The 20,771-nt window shown below is 41.2% G+C and overlaps 1 protein-coding gene across 1 annotated transcript in view; it reads right to left on the bottom strand.

Moving 5' to 3' along the window:
- LOC140128235 (complement C3-like) overlaps positions 1 to 20,771 on the bottom strand; it is a 44,902-nt gene that overhangs the window by 23,453 nt on the left and 678 nt on the right. The window contains exons 2-12 of the mRNA XM_072149790.1: positions 17,112 to 17,301; positions 15,792 to 15,954; positions 15,606 to 15,676; positions 15,144 to 15,235; positions 11,879 to 11,958; positions 11,703 to 11,790; positions 10,547 to 10,649; positions 9,434 to 9,554; positions 8,213 to 8,328; positions 7,748 to 7,894; positions 5,425 to 5,637 (exon numbers count right to left, since the gene is read on the bottom strand). Of these exons, the coding sequence (XP_072005891.1) occupies positions 5,425 to 5,637; positions 7,748 to 7,894; positions 8,213 to 8,328; positions 9,434 to 9,554; positions 10,547 to 10,649; positions 11,703 to 11,790; positions 11,879 to 11,958; positions 15,144 to 15,235; positions 15,606 to 15,676; positions 15,792 to 15,954; positions 17,112 to 17,301 (1,384 nt within the window). The remainder of the gene's footprint in view (positions 1 to 5,424; positions 5,638 to 7,747; positions 7,895 to 8,212; positions 8,329 to 9,433; positions 9,555 to 10,546; positions 10,650 to 11,702; positions 11,791 to 11,878; positions 11,959 to 15,143; positions 15,236 to 15,605; positions 15,677 to 15,791; positions 15,955 to 17,111; positions 17,302 to 20,771) is intronic.

Genomic DNA, 20,771 nt, shown 5'->3' with positions numbered 1-20,771 from the left:
GCGCCTGTGACTATTAAATTGCCACAGCTTGTACCCTCCCTAGTCGTGTCACTGACACTAAAGGATATACTTCTATACGATAATCGGTGAGAGCCGCAACTCTATCTTTACATTGTAGCAAACCGGAATATTGCAGCACAATTGTCATCCAACATAACATTCTTCATGTCAGCAAAGTATCCTTTTCTGTTCTATTCCTGTACATAGGGGGCAGTATTATAGTAGTTATATTCCTGTACATAGGGGGCAGTATTATAGTAGTTATATTCTTGTACATAGGGGCAGTATTATAGTAGTTATATTCTTGTACATAGGGGGCAGTATTATAGTAGTTATATTCTTGTACATAGGGGGCAGTATTATAGTAGTTATATTCTTGTACATAGGGGGCAGTATTATAGTAGTTATATTCTTGTACATAGGGGGCAGTATTATAGTAGTTGTAATCTTGTACATAGGGGCAGTATTATAGTAGTTATATTCTTATACATAGGAGGCAGTATTATAGTAGTTATATTCTTGTACATAGGGGCAGTATTATAGTAGTTATATTCTTGTACATAGGGGGGCAGTATTATAGTAGTTATATTCTTGTACATAGGGGGCAGTATTATAGTAGTTATATTCCTGTACATAGGGGGCAGTATTATAGTAGTTATATTCTTGTACATAGGCGGCAGTATTATAGTAGTTCTATTCCTGTACATAGGGGGCAGTATTATAGTAGTTATATTCCTGTACACAGGGGGCAGTATTATAGTAGTTATATTCCTGTACATAGGGGGCAGTATTATAGTAGTTATATTCTTGTACATAGGGGGCAGTATTATAGTAGTTATATTCCTGTACATAGGGGGCAGTATTATAGTAGTTATATTCCTGTAAATAGGGGGCAGTATTATAGTAGTTATATTCTGTACATAGGGGGCAGTATTATAGTAGTTATATTCCTGTACATAGGGGGCAGTATTATAGTAGTTATATTCCTGTACATAGGGGGCAGTATTATAGTAGTTATATTCTTGTACATAGGGGGCAGTATTATAGTAGTTATATTCCTGTACATAGGGGGCAGTATTATAGTAGTTATATTCTTGTACATAGGAGGCAGTATTATAGTAGTTATATTCCTGTACATAGGGGGCAGTATTATAGTAGTTATATTCTTGTACATAGGGAGCAGTATTATAGTAGTTATATTCTTGTACATAGGGGGCAGTATTATAGTAGTTATATTCCTGTACATAGGGGGCAGTATTATAGTAGTTATATTCTTGTACATAGGGGACAGTATTATAGTAGTTATATTCCTGTACATAGGAGGCAGTATTATAGTAGTTATATTCTTGTACATAGGGGACAGTATTATAGTAGTTATATTCTGTACATAGGGGGCAGTATTATAGTAGTTATATTCCTGTACATAGGGGGCAGTATTATAGTAGTTATATTCCTGTACATAGGGGGCAGTATTATAGTAGTTATATTCCTGTACACAGGGGGCAGTATTATAGTAGTTATATTCCTGTACATAGGGGGCAGTATTATAGTAGTTATATTCTTGTACATAGGGGGCAGTATTATAGTAGTTATATTCCTGTACATAGGGGGCAGTATTATAGTAGTTATATTCCTGTAAATAGGGGGCAGTATTATAGTAGTTATATTCTGTACATAGGGGGCAGTATTATAGTAGTTATATTCCTGTACATAGGGGGCAGTATTATAGTAGTTATATTCCTGTACATAGGGGGCAGTATTATAGTAGTTATATTCTTGTACATAGGGGGCAGTATTATAGTAGTTATATTCATGTACATAGGGGGCAGTATTATAGTAGTTATATTCTTGTACATAGGAGGCAGTATTATAGTAGTTATATTCCTGTACATAGGAGGCAGTATTATAGTAGTTATATTCCTGTACATAGGGGGCAGTATTATAGTAGTTATATTCTTGTACATAGGGGACAGTATTATAGTAGTTATATTCCTGTACATAGGAGGCAGTATTATAGTAGTTATATTCTTGTACATAGGGGACAGTATTATAGTAGTTATATTCTGTACATAGGGGGCAGTATTATAGTAGTTATATTCCTGTACATAGGGGGCAGTATTATAGTAGTTATATTCCTGTACATAGGGGGCAGTATTATAGTAGTTCTATTCTTGTACATAGGAGGCAGTATTATAGTAGTTATATTCTTGTACATAGGGGGCAGTATTATAGTAGTTATAGTCTTGTACATAGGGGGCAGTATTATAGTAGTTATATTCTTGTACATAGGGGGCAGTATTATAGTAGTTATATTCTTGTACATAGGGGGCAGTATTATAGTAGTTATATTCTTGTACATAGGGGGCAGTATTATAGTAGTTATATTCTTGTACATAGGGGGCAGTATTATAGTAGTTATATTCTTGTACATAGGGGGCAGTATTATAGTAGTTATATTCTTGTACATAGGGGGCAGTATTATAGTAGTTATATTCTTGTACATAGGGGGCAGTATTATAGTAGTTATATTCTTGTACATAGGGGGCAGTATTATAGTAGTTATATTCCTGTACATAGGGGGCAGTATTATAGTAGTTATATTCTTGTACATAGGCGGCAGTATTATAGTAGTTCTATTCCTGTACATAGGGGGCAGTATTATAGTAGTTATATTCCTGTACATAGGGGGCAGTATTATAGTAGTTATATTCTTGTACATAGGGGGCAGTATTATAGTAGTTGTAATCTTGTACATAGGGGCAGTATTATAGTAGTTATATTCTTATACATAGGAGGCAGTATTATAGTAGTTATATTCTTGTACATAGGGGCAGTATTATAGTAGTTATATTCTTGTACATAGGGGGGCAGTATTATAGTAGTTATATTCTTGTACATAGGGGGCAGTATTATAGTAGTTATATTCCTGTACATAGGGGGCAGTATTATAGTAGTTATATTCTTGTACATAGGCGGCAGTATTATAGTAGTTCTATTCCTGTACATAGGGGGCAGTATTATAGTAGTTATATTCCTGTACATAGGGGGCAGTATTATAGTAGTTATATTCTTGTACATAGGGGGCAGTATTATAGTAGTTATATTCCTGTACATAGGGGGCAGTATTATAGTAGTTATATTCCTGTACATAGGGGGCAGTATTATAGTAGTTATATTCTGTACATAGGGGGCAGTATTATAGTAGTTATATTCCTGTACATAGGGGGCAGTATTATAGTAGTTATATTCCTGTACATAGGGGGCAGTATTATAGTAGTTATATTCTTGTACATAGGGGCAGTATTATAGTAGTTATATTCCTGTACATAGGGGGCAGTATTATAGTAGTTATATTCTTGTACATAGGGGGCAGTATTATAGTAGTTATATTCCTGTACAAAGGGGGCAGTATTATAGTAGTTATATTCTTGTACATAGGGGACAGTATTATAGTAGTTATATTCCTGTACATAGGAGGCAGTATTATAGTAGTTATATTCTTGTACATAGGGGACAGTATTATAGTAGTTATATTCTGTACATAGGGGGCAGTATTATAGTAGTTATATTCCTGTACATAGGGGGCAGTATTATAGTAGTTATATTCCTGTACATAGGGGGCAGTATTATAGTAGTTCTATTCTTGTACATAGGAGGCAGTATTATAGTAGTTATATTCTTGTACATAGGGGGCAGTATTATAGTAGTTATAGTCTTGTACATAGGGGGCAGTATTATAGTAGTTATATTCTTGTACATAGGGGGCAGTATTATAGTAGTTATATTCTTGTACATAGGGGGCAGTATTATAGTAGTTATATTCTTGTACATAGGGGGCAGTATTATAGTAGTTATATTCTTGTACATAGGGGGCAGTATTATAGTAGTTATATTCTTGTACATAGGGGGCAGTATTATAGTAGTTATATTCTTGTACATAGGGGGCAGTATTATAGTAGTTATATTCTTGTACATAGGGGGCAGTATTATAGTAGTTATATTCTTGTACATAGGGGGCAGTATTATAGTAGTTGTAATCTTGTACATAGGGGCAGTATTATAGTAGTTATATTCTTATGCATAGGAGGCAGTATTATAGTAGTTATATTCTTGTACATAGGGGCAGTATTATAGTAGTTATATTCTTGTACATAGGGGGGCAGTATTATAGTAGTTATATTCTTGTACATAGGGGGCAGTATTATAGTAGTTATATTCCTGTACATAGGGGGCAGTATTATAGTAGTTATATTCTTGTACATAGGCGGCAGTATTATAGTAGTTCTATTCCTGTACATAGGGGGCAGTATTATAGTAGTTATATTCCTGTACATAGGGGGCAGTATTATAGTAGTTATATTCTTGTACATAGGGGGCAGTATTATAGTAGTTATATTCCTGTACATAGGGGGCAGTATTATAGTAGTTATATTCCTGTACATAGGGGGCAGTATTATAGTAGTTATATTCTGTACATAGGGGGCAGTATTATAGTAGTTATATTCCTGTACATAGGGGGCAGTATTATAGTAGTTATATTCCTGTACATAGGGGGCAGTATTATAGTAGTTATATTCTTGTACATAGGGGGCAGTATTATAGTAGTTATATTCCTGTACATAGGGGGCAGTATTATAGTAGTTATATTCTTGTACATAGGAGGCAGTATTATAGTAGTTATATTCCTGTACATAGGGGGCAGTATTATAGTAGTTATATTCTTGTACATAGGGAGCAGTATTATAGTAGTTATATTCTTGTACATAGGGGGCAGTATTATAGTAGTTATATTCCTGTACATAGGGGGCAGTATTATAGTAGTTATATTCTTGTACATAGGGGACAGTATTATAGTAGTTATATTCCTGTACATAGGAGGCAGTATTATAGTAGTTATATTCTTGTACATAGGGGACAGTATTATAGTAGTTATATTCTGTACATAGGGGGCAGTATTATAGTAGTTATATTTCTGTACATAGGGGGCAGTATTATAGTAGTTATATTCCTGTACATAGGGGGCAGTATTATAGTAGTTCTATTCTTGTACATAGGAGGCAGTATTATAGTAGTTATATTCTTGTACATAGGGGGCAGTATTATAGTAGTTATATTCTTGTACATAGGGTGTAGTATTATAGTAGTTATATTCCTGTACATAGGGGGCAGTATTATAGTAGTTATATTCTTGTACATAGGGGGCAGTATTATAGTAGTTATAGTCTTGTACATAGGGGGCAGTATTATAGTAGTTATATTCTTGTACATAGGGGGCAGTATTATAGTAGTTATATTCCTGTACATAGGGGGCAGTATTATAGTAGTTATATTCTTGTACATAGGGGGCAGTATTATAGTAGTTATATTCTTGTACATAGGGGGCAGTGTTATAGTAGGAAAATATATAATTATAGTGCTATGTACCAGGTAGGTTAACTGTAATGTTTGTGCTTGAACGCCTCTATTTCTATTTTGGGTGATGAAATGTATGAAGATTTGTTTCCCCCGTTCCAGCACATCATTAGGTAGACTGATGTGTAAGTAATTTCCCTGTCCATTGAAATCTCTATATGGTGACACTGAAAGCTTTCCCGATGCTTGTCTTGTGGATTCTAGCCGTTGCACAAATGTTTTCACCTATAATAAAAAGAATAAACACAGGAATCAAACAACTTCTAAAAGTATAAGTTGAATGGGATATTCCCACAAAGACAAGTTTCTTAAATATTCTCAGGATAATAAAATAATGCATTCTCTAATTAACTGTTAACAACAATAATCCAGCATTTCAAGTCTAACCTGTCTCTATCAGTCCTCATGTACACAATATCAGTTGCCCCTAGACATGACTTTGTAACTTCTGACTTGGGTCAGTGAAGACATCTTGGACTTCTGTGTGACGTGGAGCGGAGTTGTCTGTGTGCCTCTCTGCTCCTTGCATTCTGGTCCCGCTCCCCTGCAGTCCAGGTCGGAGCCCAGACTGATACACAGACACTGACTTCCTGCCGGCAGCGAGGAGTGTAAAGCTACAGACAGATAAGTCTTTATCTGGGAAGGACAGCACAGCAGATCTATGTGTTGTGGAATAGCAGAGATGTAGGACAGCTGACTGTGTCACAAAGTGGCACATTTACTTACCTGTCCCGTCGCGATACCCACTGTGCATTGTCCGACGAGGATTCGGATCTTCAGTGATTCACATAGCTTGTGCGCCTGATTTGCTGCATCCATCACTTCCCCCGCTGAGGTCCGCCGGAGTTCACCTTCTTCATCCCGGTGCATGTGAGTGCTGATCTTGTGACACAATTTCGTTCTTAAATTCCAGGGTTTGTCCGAATCAATCGGGTTGTCCGACGTCCACGCCCCCCCCCCCCCCGGATTTGTGTCGCATGCAAGCCGGCGCCGATGCACCACAAACCGATCGCGTGTGCTAAAACCCCTGGGCAATTCAGAGCAAAATGGACCCTTAGTAAATGTGCCCCTGTGTGTTGTAGGCATCTCATGGATTTCATCATCTCTCATCTGTTTCATCTTTCTTTCTATGTGTCAGATACTAGTAGAATGTTCAGAAGCCAGATGAAAGTGTATATAATCTAAGCACATTTTCAGCACATAGAACTAGAGGGATCATGAAGTGTCTGTGTAGAGACACTTGGAATCTAACACTGACCATCACTGACTGATAGAAGCTAAAACAGCAATAAAACTGAGTAACATTGTAAAGTAAAGGGGTAAAAATTATCTTTATTGTGTAAACATCACTAGGGAATTGAGATTTGAGAATTTTCTTATATATCTTTATACTGTAAATATTTGGCAGTCTCAGGCAATTTTCAACTAATGATATGTAAAAAGAACTGGACCTGGTACCACTAAAGCTCAGTGAACTGCCAGAGTTGTTCTGTTAGGATCTGCCTAAACTATAAAGTTAGTTACTCAGTTGGGTCAGAGATCTAGGACCAAAGAAAACTAGACTTGGTCATGACTGCATACCCTAGATCATTGATGGCAAACCCTTTAGACGCCGAGTGCCCAAACTACATCCAAAACCCCCGATGCGACAGTCTAAAAAGTAACTTATTACTCCCTGCTCAGTCACATGTTTAAATTGTATAGGCACCTTTGGACACCAATACAGTAGAAAGAAGGAGAAAAGGCTTTGGTTATCATTGTAACTTCCTTCTAGGGTCCTGGGCTGCCTGGGACTGCAAGAGGCCTTGAGTCCTGTCTGGCGGAGTCTGCGATGGGGTGATGGCACAGGTGCCCATAGAGAGGGATCTGAGTGCCACCTCTGGCACCCGTGCCATAGGTTCACCACCACTGCCCTAGAAGTTCATGTCCCAGCTCTCTTATCTGTGTTACAGGAACTCCTAATCTAACGGTTTCCAAGTCTTAGTGGTTTTAGTAGGGTGACCTTGGAAACTCTCCTTCTGCCCCTTCATATTGGCCAGCAGTGCCTGGTTCTGGTCTCTCCAAATGAGTCCCCAGACCGATACTCTCGTCAGGTTTCTACGGTCTTCTGAGTTGATGGAGGTTTTGTGGGGTTGACATCCCCCCTTCTATGACCTGTGGTACCAGAACTAGACTCGCCTATCATCCATGATATTCTTTCCTGGCATACAAGACTGACTTTTCCTATTTTTATGTGACATACTGTATCCCAAATGTTTGAATTACACAAAAGAAAGAGAACAATTTGAAAAAATTCATAATGAATTTGAATCAAGCCAAATCGACATTCACTCACAGTTATATCCAGTGTCTTGGTTTTTGTGTCTGTGTTCAGAATGATCCTTGCTGTTCCATCCTGAGTGGTTGTCGAGTAGACATTCCCAGGTTCTGCCACCACCGGGATATTTTTGGCAGGAGAACCATCTGGGTTTGTCACCATCACCTAAGTGACAGAAATGGGATAAAAAAAAAGTACTAAATAAAAGGGTTAGGCAATACCACATGCAACCAGTGGACAGGTGTGGCACTATTAGTGGGAGAAGCAAGCTGTGTCCCTTTAATTAGGATATATTTGTGTAGCCATTACATAAGAGAACATAACGAGAGCATCACATGGACACCTTCTAGGAGCAATGACAAGTGGAGAGGCCATTGTGAATCCAATGGATGGGGAATGGGTATATACTGGAACAGAACAGCTCCTTACTCACCTATAAAGGGAATTGTGAAGTAAATGAATAGATAACATGATGCCACCTACCGTCAGGTCAAAGGGCATTCCGGGTTTGAAATATTTGGGTGTCCGAGTGAAGACAATTTTGTAAGGGGATTTTACTATAAAAATGTTTCCAAGCTCAGCCTCAACCAAATCCCCTCCTGCAACATGAAAGGTGAAGAATTACTCATATAACTACATTACTACATTACTTATTAGTGTATTTTCTATGAATGAAGCTTAAAATGTACGGTATCTGTTCTGTAACTATCCCCCTCTTTTACAGTATATCTCTTCCCCTCTTCTATATCTCCTCCTCTTCTATATCTCTTCTTCTCTTATATATCTCGCCCCTCTTCTGTATCTCTTCCCCTCTTCTATATCTCCTCCTCTTCTATATCTCTTCCCCTCTTCTGTATCTCTTCCCTCTTCTGTATCTCTTCTCCTCTTTTATATCTCTTCCCCTCTTCTAAATCTCTTCCCCTCTTCTGTATCTCTTATCTTCTTCTGAATCTCTTCCCCTCTTCTATATCTCTTCCCCTCTTCTAAATCTCTTCTCCTCTTCTGTATCTCTTCTCCCCTTCTGTATCTCTTCTCCTCTTCTGTATCTCTTATCTTCTTCTATAACTCTTCCCCTCTTCTGTATCTCTTCCCCTCTTCTCTATCTCTTATCTCCTTCTGTATCTTTCCCCTCTTCTAAATCTCTTCTCCTCTTCTATATCTCCTCCTCTTCTATATCTCCTCCTGTCCTGTATCTCGACCCCTCTTCTATATCTCCTCCTCTCCTATATCTCCTCCTCTTCTATATCTCTTCCCCTCTTGTGTATCTCTACCCCTTTTCTGTATCTCCTCCTCTTCTATATCTCCTCCTCTTCTGTATCTCTTCTCCTCTTTTGTATCTCTTCTCCTCTTCTGTATCTCTTCTCCTCTTCTATAACTCTTCCCCTCTTCTAAATCTCTTCTCCTCTTCTGAATCCCTTCCCCTCTTCTATATCTCCTCCTATTCTGTATCTCGTCCCCTCTTCTATATCTCTTCTCCTCTTCTATATCTCTTCTCCCCTTCTATATCTCTTCTCCTCTTTTGTATCTCTTCCCCTTTTCTGTATCTCTTTCCATCTCCTGTATCTCTTCTCCTCCTCTCTATTTCTTGAGTTCTTCTTTAACCCTTCCTCCATTTCTCCCATTTTCTCTATCTCTTCCCCTCTTAGGTCTCTTCTTCTCCCTGTATCTGTGTCCACTCCCCCTCTGTACCCGCTCTCCTCTCACCTGAGTCAGTTATGACTGTGACAGAAATATGTAATCTGTACTGCAGTAAGTCATTAGGATTCTTGAAGTCTTTCATCAGATCTTTTCTCAGCAGTTCCACCTCCCCAGTTCCATCAGAAATCTAGGAAAATATCAACAAACAATTTTTTCTCACATCCCATGTACAAGGGTTGTCTATAGTCAAGAGGCACAGGAATTCACAATCCAAGCTTGTAGTATGTTTGCCTCATTGGTCTTTTTTGTCCGAAATCTGTGTATACTTTGGCCTCCCATCTCCAGTACTTCCCATTGTTTTCATTGTACCTTTACAAGGGGACATTTTCCACACCTGATTTTCCATTTCCATGTCCTTACTTGTTAGCAATCTACTTCTCATCAACAGTCCACATATGATAATGTAATCATGACATCTACTATATATAGACCTGAATGGCTAGATTATAGTTTTCTGACTGCCTTATGTCCTTCTATCCAGTCTGCAGCCATTACCCATTGACTTATGGCTTCCAGTCATGTCCCTTGATGGTCACTCCATCTTAAGAGATGTCTCTGGGTTGACTTCTGTCTACAATCTTCAGCTATAATGTTTTCTTACCATCCAGGCCATTATTCTACACCAGATAAGTAGATATTGTACAGGCGGTCCCCTACTTAAGAACACTCAACTTACATACGACCCCTAGTTACAAACGGACCTCTGGATATTGGTAATTTATTGTACTTTAGTCCTAGGCTACAATAATCAGCTATAACAGTTGTCTGTAATGAAGATTTATTGTTAATCCTGATTCTTATGACAGCCCAACATTTTTAAAATCCAAAATTTTTAAAATCCAAAAAAGTTCTGGCTGGGATTGCAATGATAAAATATACAGTTCCGACTTACATACAAATTCAACTTAAGAACAAACCTACAGACCCTATCTTGTATGTAACCCGGGGACTGCCTGTACTTTGACCTGAAAGAACCCTACATTCACACCAAGGTGAGGGCCAAGGATGAAGACAGAGGAATCCTCACTATAGCCACAGTATTATTATATTAATTTATATTTTTTAACATTAGATGGGCTCCCAGAAATCTAGTCACATTATTTCCATGCATAACATTACCGGAATCCTCCTTAGAGAATCTGTTAGACTTTTCTCTTCATTTCCTCTCTTCAGTTTGAACAGGACGAAGGCTTTACCAGAAACCGGCTTCCCGTAGAGGTATCTATAGAGCGTAAGAGCTTCACGTTATTGTGAGATGTATACCGTGTGTATATGTTGTGCAAGGATCCCCATGGAAACTTTCTAAATAGAACCTCTAATTTAGGGTCTGGGGGATGATTTCCTTACAACCAATCTCGTAGGGAAATTCATAAACCACTTGATGTTTGTCAATTATCCACCAAGGATGTGGCAAATAGTTATGTAATAGTTATCGCTGCTCTACACCAATGGGATTGCTGGAAATAGTGTTTAGAGTATCATACATTGTCATGTATATTGAAATGAACCCTTTTCCTACCCTCGACCATCAATGATGAGACAGCTAAAACCTACTGCTGCTCTACACAACACCAAATACTAAAAATAATGTCTATGCTATTATATAATTCCAGGAATTTGGGAATAAACCAATTTAGTACCATAGACTACCATAAATACCAACATTTATACATTTTATACCATCAGTCACCAGATTATCTACCCCACTCTAATGGCTTCTATAGACGAGATCACCAACCCTTTCCCTATCTAGGTCATCTAGGATGCTGGTGTTCTTCACTTCACTACACTACAACACCTCACTGTCAGCAAGAATTTATTGCACTACTTTAGTCTTCCAGGCATGATGATATTTGGGTACATGGGTCCAATACCAGTCTAGGCCTCCAAGGGTGTTACTACATAATCTACATTACAGACCACCACTATGCAATCTTAGACCACAAAGTATATTATTAACACCTAAACTAACTGTTACTGAGGACATATTAAAGGTGTCAGGTATTGGTTACCCTCTGCTCTTCTCCACTGGGGATGCTGGATTTAGTCTGATTTTGCGAATGTTCCAGTTACTGATATAAACCCCAGAGACCTTGACTCATTTCCCTCAACCACTAGGAGCACTGACCTCAATCCCTTGATTATTGGTATCTCCCTGGTACAAAAGATGACCCCTGAATCTATCTTTAGCTTGGATGTTGAAATAGGTCCCTTTAAGAGTCTCCATCTTCAACTTTTTGAAAAAGTGCCGTTAAGAATAGTTGAAGTTACTCACTGTGCATTGATGGTCACCGAAAACACATCGTCTTCAAGATACATGAAATTTTTCAGGGTCTTTATAGTAACCTCAAAGCTTGGAAGAACTAATGATATGACATAAAAATAGCCATTGTGAGTTTCTGTGTAGTTCATTACACCAGGAGTAACTCTCATGTACTCCTGTCCTCTTACCATATTCTTTGACCTCAAAGTTGGTGGTGAAGTTCTCCGGAGAGTCTTCATACCTGGCCGTGAGGGTCCAGACACCAAGACTGCAGACAAGATTGTTATATTGTGTTATCTATGTTGAATTTTATCAATTCCTATCATTACTGTAGAGAAATCTTTATACAAGTAGGTAGAGGGACCATTTATGAAATGTAGATGTGTCCCCAATGTGAAGGTTTCCACCATTTGCTTCTCAAAAATCTCTCAAAGGTTAAAAGTCAATTTAAATAATTATTGGGAGTGTTTGACATTTTGTAATTTGCTTTAGTAGGATATTCAGATTAATATGGGTAGAAATATGGCTTGGAAGACCTCCATGGCAACAGTGTAAGGAACTGTTGGTTGGAGAGTCCCTATTCGGCCTGGAGTATGTCTTCAGGGCTGAATATGTGTTGTAATTGTAAAGGCTGTAGCCTCTTTAGTTTCAGATCCAGCTTTCACTTAGCTCGACACTTTTCTACACATTGGGAATAGCAAATAGAGATGAGCAAGTATACTCGTCCGAGCTTGATGCTCGTTCGAGTATTAAGGTACTCGTAACGGCTCATTGCTCGGACGAGTATTTCCCCTGCTCGAGATCGAGCATTTAATTAAAAAAACACAGTGAAGAATAAAAACATTGAACACAGTGAACACAGGATCATTTAAGTGAAAAACACAGTGAAAAACACAGTGAAGAATAGATTACAGATGTTCCGCACATCTGCTTACTTGTTGGAAGATATGCGCGGAACGGTGCGAACAAAATAGTATGTGAAGAACACATAGAAGAACACGGTGAGCAGGACAGAGACACCAGGGAGCAGCACAGAGACACCAGGGAGCAGCACAGAGACACCGGGGAGCAGCACAGAGACACCTGGGAGCAGCACAGGCAGCGGCAGGCACGGAGACACCGGGGCAGCGGCAGGCATGGAGACATCGTGGGCAGCGGCAGGCACGGAGACATCGTGGGCAGCGGCAGGCACGGAGACATCGTGGGCAGCGTCAGGCACGGAGACATCGGGGCAGCGGCAGGCACGGAGACACCGGGGCAGCGGCAGGCACGGAGACACCAGGGCAGCGGCAGGCAAGGAGACAGCGGGGCAGCGGCAGGCACGGAGACAGCGGGGCAGCGGCGGGCACGGAGACAGCAGGGCACCGGCAGGCATGGAGACATTGGGCAACGGCACAGAGACATCGGGAAGGGCAGAGAGACATTGGGAAGGGCAGAGAGATCGGGGAGACTTCAGTGGAAGAAGAGGAGCGGATCCCGGGACAGAGTATCTCCCGACAAGTAAGCAGATGTGCCGAACATCTGCAATCTATTCTTCACGGTGTTTTTCACTGCGTTTTTCACTTAAATGATCCTGTGTTCACTGTGTTCACTGTTTTTATTCTATTCTTCACTGTTCTTCACATCTGCTAACTTGTCGTGAGATAATATACGCGCGGAACAGTGAAGAATAGATTGCAGATGTTTGCATACATCTGCTAACTTATCAAAAGACATTCTTTTTCAATTAAATAACACATTTTATTCCCGAACCATGGTCCCTTTGAAAAATGCTCGGGTCTCCCATTGACTTCAATGAGGCTCGTTATTCGAGACGAGCACTCGAGCATCAGGAAAAGTTCGTCTCGAATAACGAGCACCCGAGCATTTCAGTGCGCGCTCATCTCTAATAGCAAACCTTAATTTTCTGGCTTGGAGGGAATTTTGAAATGTTGGAAAGTCCCTCCAAAATCAATTGGATGGATTCTAAAATTGGTATAGAGAAACTAAGGGTTGCAATGGTAGGGAATAGGTTTGTCACAAATTGTATTCATTACGAATTTCCAAAGTTTTTAGATTCTGGAATATTGAAAATATTTCAGATTCGTCTTGATTTGCCACATAAAATCTCCATACCAGGAAAAGGTTTGAGGACCCTTGATTTGGGGACATTTACCTGGTAACCTTTGTCATGATTGGCAGATGGTTTCTAATTACCCTCCATAGAAAGGAAATACCAGAGTCCATTGTCAGAGAATTAGATTATATTTATTGGGCCAGTTGTATGAAACCAGACCCTATTTATCTGTTTAAAGAGGACCTGTCACCTAAATTTTCGGCTTACTAAAGTAAGCAGCTCCTAGTGCTTGATCAAACGCCGCAGTGTTAAAGTGATAGCGTTACCGGAAACCTCCGGTAACGCTATCAAACACTGCGGCGGGGTACAATGTAAGTGTCGGACAGCTCGCAAAGCTGTCCGACGTATGCATGAGGGGGCGGGGTTGGGGCGTGGCTAGGGGCGGTGACTGCCACCTAGCGCGCGGCAGTCACTGCCGGCCTATGGAGCAAGCGGGGCGGTCCGGGAAAGAGGGAGCGCATCGGACCGCCCCCTCATGAATACATCGGACAGCTTTGTGAGCTGTCCGATGATTACATTGTACCCCACCGCAGTGTTAGATAGCGTTACCGGAGGTTTTCGGTAACGCTATCACTCTAACACTGCGGAGTTTGATCAAGCACTAGGAGCTGCTTACTTTAGTAAGCAGCTCCTAGTGCCGAAAATTTAGGTTACAGGTCCTCTTTAAGGACAGAGTGGGGCACATTTACTTACCCGGTCCAGTCGCGATCCCGTGGCGCATTGTCCGACGAGGATTCTGGTCTGCCGGGATTCACTAAGATCCTGCGCCCGATATCCTGCATGTGTCACTTCCCCCTCTGAGGTCCGCCGGAGTTCACCTTCTTCTTCCTGGTGCATGTGAGTGCTGATTTTGCTACACAAATTGTTTTCTAAATTCCACGATTTTTCTGAATCCGTCAAGTTGTCCGATGGCCATGCCCCCTGATTTCTGTCGCGTGAAAGCTGGTGGCGATGCACCACAATCCGATCACGCGTGCCAAACCCAGGGCAATTAGGCGCAAAACAGCGCAAATCGGAAATATTCGTGAAAACCCGACAGAATCGCGGCCGCAGGACTCTTAGTAAATGAGCCCCAGTGTCTTAATATGTTGCTTTAGAGTATCATCCGTTGAGCTGGATCCTACCAACACAAATGAAAGTAGTCTAACCTCAGCAGATCCTACTGAGTTGGATTTTCCATAATAAGTTCTTAGATTGGTTCAGTGGATCTAAAGAATTCTCAGCTTTGACAGTATTTGACTAATTATCAATGACTACATATAATAACTAATACATGGGACGAAGAAGAAGATTGTACATCAGTCCAATCTTCAATGTTGTCTAGATATGCGTCTTACCTCTCCAACTCTGACAAATCATTGCTCTTGGAGACAAACCCGTTTGGACTTGGATAAATATCCTCTCTTTTTACAATGATGCCTTGTGGATTCTAGAACCGGAAAGAAGAAAATCCAAGTAATATAATTATAATAAAATTTTATCTTCATTGTTTTACAAAAGGCCAAGACAGGTTTTTTTGAGGTCCTAATTTATGGACAACCAAAGTACATTCATGTCAGTGACAGCTACTGGGTTCCCCATGAGTTCCACCACAATGGTCCTTTCACCCATCTATAAATCATGCCATTAGCCGTAGCATTATACACTCCACAACACCCACTGATTAAACATAGAAATTCAAAGTTTTGTATAAGCAGTCAACGGGGGGCGCTCATGTCTCCTAGATTGTAGATTTAAGTGCTGAGCCCAGTTTAGGGCTGTCCATATACTCTATGGCCCATGTCTACCACTTGGCTCACCTGGAATTCCACTTTCACTTTAGTTTTCTTTGACTCCAGTTTGTTATTCAATGGGAAGATCCTATATAGAACTGCGAGATAGAAACATCATGGTCAACATAGTCTTACTATAGCTAATATGTCAGTACTACAAGGATTACTATGTATAATATATGTATTATATAGATATATCGGTGCAGACAGTACGTTTGGATGCCGGGGTGTAGATGGGTTTGTCAGTCTGTATGAAGATGTAGCCGCTGTGGAAGGACAGGAGGACATGTTTCTCCAGGGAACACGCTGATGATCTTGCATTGATAGTGACAAATTGCTTCATCTTCGTGTTTGGGTTTACATTTTGTGATGGAATCTGAAATGATAGAATATTTATTTCATTATACACAACAGAGGAAAAGAAAGAAAAAGAGAAAAAGGGAGACGAAAACTAATAAAGAGGATGCAAAAAATCAAAGGATTACTGGAAGTAATATCAGAGGGAAGAATGAAAAAACGGAATCAAAATAGGCTAGAAAGGATACAAAAGAAATAGAGGGAGTGTAGAAAAGAGGAAGTGAAATGATAATTAGAGGGAATCAGAGAGGAATGAAGGAAGGGAAGGAAGTAAGGGAGGGAAGGAAATGTAAAGGAAGGGGAGGAAGGGAAGGGAAGGAAGTAAGGGAGGGAAGGAAATGTAAAGGAAGGGGAGGAAGGGAAGGGAAGGAAGTAAGGGAGGGAAGGAAATGTAAAGGAAGGGGAGGAAGGGAAGGGAAGGAAGTAAGGGAGGGAGGGAAAGGAAAGGGAGGGGAGGAAGGAAAGGAAGGAAGGGAAGGAAGAAAGGGAGGGAAAGGAAAGCGAGGGGAGGAAGGGGAGGAAGGGAAGGAAGAAAGGGAGGGGAGGAAGGGGAGGAAGGGAAAGAAGAAAGGGAGTGAAAGAAATGGAAAGGAAGGGAAAGAAGAAAGGGAGGGAAAGAAATGGAAAGGAAGGGAAAGAAGAAAGGGAGGGAATGGAAGGGGAGGGATGGAATGGAAAGAAGGGAGAGAGGGAAGGGGAGGGAGAGAGGGAATGGAAGGGAACTTAAGGAAGGGGAGGTGACGGAAAGAAGGAAGGAAAGAAGAAACGAAAAAGGGTTGAAGGAAGGGAGGAAAGAAGAAACGAAAAAGGGTGGAAGGAAGGGAGGAAAGAGACTAATTGAGAAATGATAAAAAAGCTAAGAAATATGAAGAGTTCCAAAGACGGAGGGGGATGTTCATTGGAGGGAATCAGAGAAGGAAAGAAAGGGAAAGCAAAGTGAGGGAATGGATGAAAAGGAGAAAGGAAGGAAGAAAGGAAGGAAAGAGTCTAAGTAATTGAGAAAGGATACCGAAGCTAAGAAATAGAGGAAGGGTTAAAAATAGGGGAGGGGGAACTATTGGAGGCAATTAGCATGGGAAAGGAATAAAAAAACTGGAGGAAGGGAGAAAAAATGTGAAGGGGAAGGAATTATTCTATTGACTATGAAAAATGGAGTCGATTATTTATATTTTTGACCTTTATTGTGGCTTTTCCCAGGAAGTTATTGTCTTTGCTGACAGAAACCTGACTCCGAGCCAACATGAATCTCATCTCTGGGAAATCCTGGACCGTAATATCAACAGATGAGGATGTATGTCCTTCTATGGAGACCATGATGGTTTCATCCGTATCCACGCGGAGCACGCTGGGTGCGATCAGGACACATCTGAGGATTGGAAAATCTTAAATATCCAGTAACCTTTTCAATAATAATAATAATAATAAGACGAAGACGAAGAACAAGAAAGTTTATTTTATAGCGCCATTATATTCTGGAGCTTTACAAAATACAGGGGACAGATATAAATATAATATTACATTACAGAGTACAAATATATGGGGGGTGACACAAGAGCTTACAGTCTATGAGGATGAGGGGGTGACACAAGAGCTTACAGTCTATGAGGATGAGGGGGTGACACAAGAGCTTACAGTCTATGAGGATGAGGGGGTGACACAAGAGCTTACATTCTATGAGGATGAGGGGGTGACACAAGAGCTTACAGTCTATGAGGATGAGGAGGTGACACAAGAGCTTACAGTCTATGAGGATGAGGGGGTGACACAAGAGCTTACAGTCTATGAGGATGAGGGGGTGATACAAGAGATTACAGTCTATGAGGATGAGGGGGTGACACAAGAGCTTACAATCTATGAGGATGAGGAAGTGACACAAGAGCTTACAGTCTATGAGGATGAGGGGGTGACACAAGAGCTTACAGTCTATGAGGATGAGGGGGTGACACAAGAGCTTACAGTCTATGAGGATGAGGGGGTGACACAAGAGCTTACAGTCTATGAGGATGAGGGGGTGACACAAGAGCTTACAGTCTATGAGGATGAGGGGGTGACACAAGAGCTTACAGTCTATGAGGATGAGGGGGTGACACAAGAGCTTACAGTCTATGAGGATGAGGGGGTGACACAAGAGCTTACAGTCTATGAGGATGAGGGGGTGATACAAGAGCTTACAGTCTATGAGGATGAGGGGGTGACACAAGAGCTTACAGTCTATGAGGATGAGGGGGTGATACAAGAGATTACAGTCTATGAGGATGAGGGGGTGACACAAGAGCTTACAGTCTATGAGGATAAGGGGGGACACAAGAGCTTACAGTCTATGAGGATGAGGGGGTGACACAAGAGCTTACAGTCTATGAGGATAAGGGGGGACACAAGAGCTTACAGTCTATGAGGATGAGGGGGGCACAAGAGCTTACAGTCTATGAGGATGAGGGGGTGACACAAGAGCTTACAGTCTATGAGGATGAGGGGGTGATACAAGAGATTACAGTCTATGAGGATGAGGGGGTGACACAAGAGCTTACAATCTATGAGGATGAGGGGGTGACACAAGAGCTTACAGTCTATGAGGATGAGGGGGTGACACAAGAGCTTACAGTCTATGAGGATGAGGGGGTGACACAAGAGCTTACAGTCTATGAGGATGAGGGGGTGACACAAGAGCTTACAGTCTATGAGGATGAGGGGGTGACACAAGAGCTTACAGTCTATGAGGATGAGGGGGTGACACAAGAGCTTACAGTCTATGAGGATGAGGGGGTGACACAAGAGCTTACAGTCTATGAGGATGAGGGGGTGACACAAGAGCTTACAGTCTATGAGGATGAGGGGGTGATACAAGAGATTAAAGTCTATGAGGATGAGGGGGTGACACAAGAGCTTACAATCTATGAGGATGAGGGGGTGACACAAGAGCTTACAGTCTATGAGGATGAGGGGGTGACACAAGAGCTTACAGTCTATGAGGATGAGGGGGTGACACAAGAGCTTACAGTCTATGAGGATGAGGGGGTGACACAAGAGCTTACAGTCTATGAGGATGAGGGGGTGACACAAGAGCTTACAGTCTATGAGGATGAGGGGGTGACACAAGAGCTTACAGTCTATGAGGATGAGGGGGTGACACAAGAGCTTACAGTCTATGAGGATGAGGGGGTGACACAAGAGCTTACAGTCTATGAGGATGAGGGGGTGATACAAGAGCTTACAGTCTATGAGGATGAGGGGGTGACACAAGAGCTTACAGTCTATGAGGATGAGGGGGTGATACAAGAGATTACAGTCTATGAGGATGAGGGGGTGACACAAGAGCTTACAGTCTATGAGGATAAGGGGGGACACAAGAGCTTACAGTCTATGAGGATGAGGGGGGCACAAGAGCTTACAGTCTATGAGGATGAGGGGCTGACACAAGAGCTTACAGTCTATGAGGATGAGGGGGTGACACAAGAGCTTACAGTCTATAAGGATGAGGGGGTGACCCAAGAACTTACGGTCTATAAGGATGAGGGGGTGACCCAAGAGCTTACAGTCTATGAGGATGAGGGGGTGACACAAGAGCTTACAGTCTATGAGGATGAAGGGGGTGACACAGGAGCTTACAGTCTATGAGGATGAGGGGGTGACACAAGAGCTTACAGTCTATGAGGATGAAGGGGTGACAGAAGAGCTTACGGTCTATAAGGATGAGGGGGTAACCCAAGAGCTTACAGTCTATGAGGATGAAGGGGGGGAACAGGAGCTTACAGTCTATAAGGATGAGGGGGTGACACAAGAGCTTACAGTCTATGAGGATGAGGGGGTGACACAAGGGCTTACAGTCTATAAGGCTGAGAGGGTGACACAAGAGCTTACAGTCTATGAGGATGAGGGAGAGACACAAGAGCTTACAGTCTATAAGGATGAGGGGGTGACACAAAAACTTACAGTTTATGAGGATGAGGGGGTGACACAAGAGCTTACAGTCTATGAGGATGAGGGGGTGACACAAGAGCTTACAGTCTATGAGGATGAGGGGGTGACACAAGAGCTTACAGTCTATGAACAGGAGGGGTGACACAAGATGATGAAAATTCTGATACTTGAACCAGCCATCAGCCAACATTTATATACATTTGTATTGTGAAAATAACTGCAGAGAAGACCTGAGTGAAGTTGGCCCCTTCACCTTATTCATATCTAACAAAATTGGTGTCAAACGTTTGTGCTATGTTTGTGCTGTTTTGTGCAGCAGTAAATTTCGTTTGTGCCACTATCATTTTTAAGATATTAATAAAAGTTTCCAGAGGTCAGCAAAGGTCAACCAGCCCAACATTACCCAAATCAAACAAAACTAGTGCCAAACAAAGCTAGTGCCAAACAATCGCGCCACGTTTGTGCTGCTCAATATTTTGTTTGTGCTGCTTTTGTTTTGAAGATATTAACAAAATTGTAAAGGTCAAAAGATCATCATCACCACCCCCCCACCCCCCATTAACTGAATCAAACAGTTAATTAACAGTGACCTTTACAATTTCATTAATATCTTCAAAACAATAGCAGCCCAAACAAATTATTGAGCAGCGCAAACCAGAACAAATGTAGCACAATTGATTGGCACCAGTTTTGTTTGATTTGGGTAAAGATAGGGGCCTGGTTGACCTCTCAAAACTTTTATTAATATCTTAAAAACTATAGTGGCACAAACAAAAATACTGCACAAACCAGCAGGAATGCTTGACACCAATTTTGTTTGATTTGAACAATGTGGGAGGGCCAACTGCAGAAAAGTCTAGAGCTTGGTATATATCAGATGTTTGCTAGATAACAGATGGGAGGAGGACATAAGATGGA

Source organism: Engystomops pustulosus, chromosome 4 (genome assembly GCF_040894005.1).
Source record: "Engystomops pustulosus chromosome 4, aEngPut4.maternal, whole genome shotgun sequence".
NCBI lineage: Eukaryota > Metazoa > Chordata > Amphibia > Anura > Leptodactylidae > Engystomops > Engystomops pustulosus.
This window is presented reverse-complemented; position numbering and strand designations above follow the sequence as displayed.